This window comes from Drosophila guanche, unplaced genomic scaffold, assembly GCF_900245975.1.
Source record: "Drosophila guanche unplaced genomic scaffold, DGUA_6, whole genome shotgun sequence".
Taxonomy (NCBI): Eukaryota; Metazoa; Arthropoda; class Insecta; order Diptera; family Drosophilidae; genus Drosophila; species Drosophila guanche.
In genome coordinates, this window is record NW_022995747.1 from 4,900,167 (window position 1) to 4,907,200 (window position 7,034).

A 7,034-nucleotide genomic window follows, 5' to 3' on the forward strand; every position below is an offset into this window, starting at 1 on the left:
AGCACACACACGTAGATACTCCCACAGATGTGTGTGTGTGTGTGTGTGTGGTCCAAACTGACACAACAATCCCTTTGTTGTCCTGGTCCTTCGCCATTCTGCTGCAGAATGCAGAATGTAAGGCTGGGGTGGGGCGGGCTGGCCCGTCCCGGTGTTCGTCCATGCAGATTTTTGGTGGCCCAAACAAAAACATGAAAAGTTTGCAAAAATAAATTTATATTATGTTCATAAATTCATAGAGCCGCTGGCACAGCCAGAGGCTGGATGCCCTCCGGGCCGGCAGGCTTTGGCGGGCCATTACACCACTGTGGACACGGCACACACACACAAACACAAATACAACCACACGAATACACATCCTGGGCAATGGCCATGGATGTCCTGCCCCGTTTTTGATATGCAAATTTCAACAGCTGCCTCCCCATACTCCTTCCATTTCGATTCCGGCTGCGTCAACACCGAAAATAACAGCCAATCAACTGTGGCAGGACACGGACGTAGGCGCGGCATGCGGCATGCAGCATGGCCTGGTCATGGCGTAACTCGCAGCAATCCTTTCAACATGTTGGCCAGGCTCTGGCTCTGGCTCTGCATCAGTTCCCCAGCCCCTGCCCCTGTCCGTTTGCTCTGCCTGAAGAGAGGCCATTAAAATCATCATACACCTTGGACAAAGGCTGGTTGGTGGCAGAAGGCCAGAGCAGTGGCAGGGGCATTGGAAGGGGCAGGAACAGGACTGTGGCATGTTTGCTGTTTGCTATGTCCACACAAGGATAACCTGAACAGAAAGACAGCCACAACGAACACAAAATACACTAAACGGGGGAGTTATTTGATTATATTTGATGGATGGTCAGGAGTGGCTTGGGTCTGTAATACCCTTAGATGCAATAGATTCTCCAGCTGTATAGAGATGTTCCATCATGTTTCATTTCTGCTCTCAAATGGGATCACAAACTCACTCAACTCTTTGACTGGATAGTGCCGAACGATGCCATCGATAGTCCTGCTGCTGTCTCTGCCACCCATCCTCTGCCGTAACAGAGTCCTGCCTGTACCCGAGTGTCGACAATGTTGCCTCAAAAATATGGCCACCGCAGCACATTTCAGGTCTGTTGCTCCTCTCCCTTTGCCGCTTCCCCTCTTGCTGCTGCTTCCTCTGGTACTAGTACTGCTGCTGCTGCTGCTGCTGCTGCTGCTCCTGCTGCTGTTGGTGCTGCGTGCATTTATAAATTATGCTGAACATGTAAAGTGCCATTTTGAATATGAAATTTGATGCTTTTTTAAGCCAACCAGCCGGACCTGGAGCTCAGAGAAAGAGTGGCGGACTACTGGTGGCCAGGATGGACATTCTTTGTTGACTTTGGCATATTTTATGAGGGGGCGGACGAGGAGCTGGAGCTGTTTTCTCATATTTTAATTACTTGCAGCATGCAATGCGCATTTTTCCCCATTTAACCATCTAATTTTGTGTCATCTATATTATTTTGCAGCACCAGCAGAAGCAGCAACCCGCAGCAGCCACATTTGTACTCATTTACTCATGAATGGAGGTGCGAGAAGCCAGAGCGACTGCAGCTAATGGAGAGTCATGGCATGCAATTGCTCTTAAGCCAAATTGCATTTTGGCCTACTGCTCAGCAGAGAGAGGATAAGAGAGCAGAGGCAGCTGAAAAAAGCAGTGAAAAAGGTCAGAAAATCAATCGGGCGGAGGCCCGGAGCTGAAGCCGGGCCGGGCAGCAACTAATTCATTTAAATCTAGCCAAATCTGAGAAAATCCCTGGCAACGACCTTCGGGATTTTGAGATTTTACGAATGTCAACCGAATGCCGCAGCACCGAAAGCATCTCAAAGAAGGCGCTGGGGGACATTCGGACAGGGACATGAACATGGACACGGACATGGACATGGACCTGGACCCGTGCCGTGCCTCTCCTCCTCCGAAGACCAGGGTCTGGGCCTTGTTAAGCTAAGCAAGCAAATCACCCGGGCCCGGCGGCCCCGAACAGACGGCAACCCGTGTGAGCTCTTTGGCTAAAATAGTTGGCAACACCACATTAAACAATGATGCCACACACACACACACACACACACACACCCAACCCCCGCAAGAGGGGTGTGCTGGAGAGAGAGAGAGAAGAAGACAGCTGGCTGTGCGTGCGTGAGAAAATGAGGCCACAGCAAAAGTCGCAGAACTTTAGCAATTTGAAGCTAATATGTTGACAATCCAGAACAGGGCAGACGAGAGCCACGCAAGGCAAGACGAGGAGGGCCAAGGAGCCGGACGAGGCGACGACATCGCCAGCGTCGCGTCCAGTGGCAGCAACACCATCCATGGTTATGTGTATTTAAGTCACTGCCAAAGCCGCGCCCGCAATGTAGAGGAAAGGTTGGGGAGGTCTCCTGCAGCGGAGGAGAGTGCGTGCCAGTGATGAGGTTTGCTTAGAAAAACGTGTGACAAACTGTGACCAAGGCAAAGGCAAAACTGTGATCTGTTAGCTGTGACTGTAGCCAGTACTTGGGGTAATACCAAAAGGTTGCAGATATCTGTCCTGTACCGATAGAGATCAAAAGGGAGTTGTGTCAGTGTTTTTTTTCCCTTGCTCATCTCTGGCGTGCAATCTTTTAATAACAAATTCCCCAGTCCGCCGCTGCTGCTGCTGGTTCTTCTTATGCTTTCTCATATGAGTAACACAAAGCTCTAAAGGGAGAAATCCGGGGACAACTCGTAAAAAGTGGATTTTACTGCTTAACTCTCGCACATCAAATGAAACAAATGGAAAACGCACAGAACGCAGAACACAGAATGGACCCATAGTCAGTGTCAGAGTCAGAGTCGGAGCCGGGACACACGAGCTTTCCATATAAATTGCTGCGTTTTTTGCATAAATAAAATAAAAGTCAAATAAAATGCAATATTTTCCGCTGCATTTCATCTGCAACTGGCATCAGCCGCAGTGCTGCTGCTGCTGCTGCTGCTGTGTTCTCTGTGGCAGGTGCAGTCTGCACAAATCCCTTGCACAAAAGTCAGCAATCAAAACAGATTAAAATATGATTTGACAGCTCCGCAAACAAGTATATGTACTCGTATATATATAGATATTCATATCGTATACATGCCAGATGCACAAACACATCCTCCAATCATAGAGTCCCCTGCAAGTTGGAGCGAATCGATCCCGATTTCTCTTTGGCATTTGCGATATTCGCATTCGTTCGAGTATTGTTTCCATATTTAAATAGAGAACCCGTCAGGGCCATCCGGCATATCTTCCGTGTGCCGTAAGCCTCCGATTGTTCGACTGCTGCGTGGATGGCATTTTTATCAAAGCGCCGCCGCTGCCGCTGCTGCTGCCACTGCCACATGCAACAAGAGAGAAATGCCTATTAAAAATTTAAATCAATTTTCAATATGGATTTCCATGCATCCGAATCGGCATCGAGAGCGCATATCTTTGGCTGACACTTTTGTTTTATTATTATAAAACGCACCGCGGGGCGGGGCAGGCGGATCCTGAATTCTGGTTTGAATTCATTTCGGAAATGGCATTTGGCATATGCTCCCAGAGCTGTCACTGGAGGAGCTATCTTGCATGGCAACGAATATACGTGGATATTCGTGGCTTTAGCTGCTTTGTCCTCTCTCTGGCTTGCAACAATTAACAGTTAATAAGAGCCGCGACTAAGCGGTCGCCGAGCGGGACCTATCGCTATCTGACCGTCCGACCGACCCCAAGCAGATTTGTTGCAATTAGCCAGGCCGCAGCCGAATCGCAGGAGTGCCTAAGTCGCCAAAGCCCGAAATGGCCGGCCCATAATTAAATTATCATTAACGATGTCGGTTTAGTAAATCGGCCTCTGTAGGCCGTTATCACAGGACAGGAGCACAGGAACAACAGTTCGAAACCAGTGGCATAGTCAGAGAGGGGGATCAGCGACTACAAATGGCATTCGGAAGAAGAACAAAACTCCATTCAACAGATTACCCTTGGGGTTGACCTGATAACCCCTTCATGTGGATGCTCTGGATCCACTTCTCATCCACTTTTTCCCGCTCACAATCTCTCAGTTCGCAGCATTTTTCGACACTCGGCAAATCACAGATTTTTGCGATATTTCGACTGAAACAAAAGTGGAAATTGGAAAACATAAACCAACCGAAAACCAAAACCGCCGCTAAATGAGACCCCAAATGTAATTGTATTTGCAGTTTCGGTGAGCACAACTGTACCTCGAAAACTGGTGAGTGTTCAGTGCAAATCCACGCCAAATGCAAGAGGGGAGTGGGTGGTGCCTGAAGTGTGCTTAAATTCTCATTAGACGCATTAGTGGCGCTGACCAGCTGCCCAATGGAGGCGGCACAGCAGCCTACCCCTCCGCTGCCGCCCACGGACCCTGCCTAAATTCAATAATAATAATTGATTGCTTATTACAAATACAGCAAAAGCAACAGCAAGGGGGAAAGGGACATTCGGCAGTGCATATGTGGCTCAAAATTTATGTGGCTCATCGATGGGGATGGGTATGGGGATGGGGCAGCAGAAAGGGGTCCATTTCGATATTTGCTAATATTTACGCATTAGTTATATGCCAATTCAGGTAGTGGTTAGGGGGCAGGGCCACATGTGCATAGACAGCATAGACATGCCTCTAAGTCCCCCTGTAAATGGCCAACCGCACGGCCCCACATGCGGCAGAGACAGAGACAGACAGGGAGAGAGATTTAGAGACAGAGTTGGAGTTGGAGGAACGTCATTAAAATTGAATGTTTTCATTTCGGTTTTGTGCAGCCAACACAATAATTTTAATTATTAACTTTATAATTATGCAAAATCACGAATTACATTAGAATCACTTTGTTATGCTGATTTGGTTTTCGATTTGGTCGCTTTGAGTCGAACGCCCCAAGCACCAAGAATTTCTCGGATTGCTCGCCGCTTGATGTGGCACTTTTCATAATGTTGATAGGCATGCAGATCCCTCAAGTGGCATTCTCAGCCCCCACCCCAACATCATCAACACAACGACAAAATTAATTAAACCCCAAGGAGATCCATAACAAGAACGATATTAAAGTAATGAATGAAATGGAAGCCAGCTTAGGCGACTGAAGCACACCCTTCATCTCTACAAATAAGTGAAAGATGGCAGCCGACTGCTACTTCCACAAAATATACAATAGTACTGTAGAAATTCTTCCATTCAAAAAGGTCGCTTGAATGATAACAAAACGAACCAACATTTTTTGAAATATTTATTCCATGTTGCAGTGTCAGGGGAGACTTTCCCAGCACTGGGAGAGACCCACTCGCACCCAAGCTTTAACCGATTAGTTGACCGAACCGTCTATAAAACCAGAAAACACAAACGGGTCCCCGTTCAGTACTATTATAACCGCGCTTCGAAAATGAGAAACTTAGCGACATTCCGCAACACCTCATTCGGGATGATGGTGCTCTTCCTGGTCTGCAAGAGAGCTGCCGCTGCCACTTCTTTTAGGGAATTCATCGAGGAAATACCTGTCAACGTGACGCTGGTTTTCGGAACTATCATATTGTCCGTAGTCTGGCTGGGATGCACCTATGTAATAACCAACAAGCACCAGAACGCGATGCAATACATGCAGCGGCAGCTGGACGAGCTCTGGCTGCTGCAGGAGAAGCCAAATGTCTGGCCGAAACCCGGGGGAGAGATTCCGGTGACATATGCTCCCGCAAAGAAACCAACGGAGCATGCTGAGGGGAAGCTAGAGAAACCTAATGATGTCCTCGAATCATCTTTCTAAATAGTTCTGAGTATAACCTAAAGGATCAACAAAATTTAGACTGGAATACAATCATCTGAAGTCAAAATCTTTTATATTTATTCTCAATTCATAAACATTAAAAATGGAAAGCAAAGAAGTATCTGAACATAGTAACCTCTGATTTATCGCTAGCAATTGTTATCCAGAGCCCAAGCCAACCACATCAGCCCAGGGGAAGCTACAGAGAAAATTTCCAGTTTGTTGCAAAAAAAAAATTCTAAAGAAGAAATCGTCATGGAATCCATTTTGATGCTCATCTGTGTGCTGGTGGATATTCTGTTCCAAGTGAATGCGGTCAACTGCTCGATGAAAAGGAGTAGGAGCACCGAGGTATTACTCTACTGTGGTGCGAACGGGTGCTGTGCCAAGGGCTGTATGAAGAACGCAAAGGGAAAGTGCGTCGTGGAGGAGTGCACCGGCAGCCTGACTGGATGGCTGCGCCGTCCCGTGACCATATCCTGCTACTTCCATTGGTTCCTGATCCTGTCCGCCGGCCTATTCACCGCCATAATGGCAGTGCTGGTACTCTACTCGCTGGGGCTTAAGGTGCGAAATTGCTGGCGCCAACGATTCAGCACCCGTTACAGGCCCATCAGGAACGTCAGTGGCGTCTCCAGCGCCTCCACTCCGTGCTAAGCACACATGCGTGCCCCAGGAAAAAGAAGCTGCATAAACAGAGGAAGGGAGTGGCTAAGGGATTTGGCCTAAGCTACAATACATTAGCGGTAGCTTTGCTCTGGCTTCCAATTCAATTCTTTGGGTATCTCGTGCGAAATCCATGTAAATTACGATTCGGCACCTCGCAAATCCTATTAGTAGTTAAAACCTGATTAGGAAATACTTGCGGCTGTGATCCCTGTGCTCCTCCTGGGCTACCCTTTCCGGGGTTCGTTAAAAACAAATAATAATAAATGGCTCACATGTGAAATGCTTTGTGGCATGCCTGCCCTCCGGGGTGACAAGTTCTTCTGCGAAATGGAAATGGAGACGTACACGGTCGGGCGGTTGGAGTCGAGTCAAAGGTGCATAACCCACCCGTACGGGCCACATAAAACTAAATGGCTGCTGGTTACGATTCCCCCCTCGGTCTCCACGCTCCTCCGGCACTCCGGCACTCTGCCACTCAACCTCACACCACCAGCTCCATTGCGGTGAAGATAACACACATACGACATACGGCGGTGTCTGTACCTGGTACTCTTGGGGGGCTCGGGTATGATCGTATTTCGTA

At 48.1% G+C, this 7,034-nt stretch overlaps 2 protein-coding genes across 2 annotated transcripts; both read left to right on the plus strand.

Moving 5' to 3' along the window:
* Window positions 1-5,392: 5,392 nt before the first annotated feature.
* LOC117582979 lies at window positions 5,393-5,859 on the plus strand. Its single transcript, XM_034271102.1, has one exon. It carries the CDS (start codon window positions 5,405-5,407, stop codon window positions 5,780-5,782), a length of 378 nt encoding a protein of 125 aa, XP_034126993.1. The 5' UTR covers window positions 5,393-5,404; the 3' UTR covers window positions 5,783-5,859.
* Window positions 5,860-5,937: 78 nt separating this feature from the next.
* On the plus strand, window positions 5,938-6,751 carry LOC117582978. The gene has a single exon (XM_034271101.1). The coding sequence runs from the start codon at window positions 6,038-6,040 to the stop codon at window positions 6,437-6,439; it is 402 nt and encodes a 133-aa protein (XP_034126992.1). The 5' UTR covers window positions 5,938-6,037; the 3' UTR covers window positions 6,440-6,751.
* Window positions 6,752-7,034: the final 283 nt, after the last annotated feature.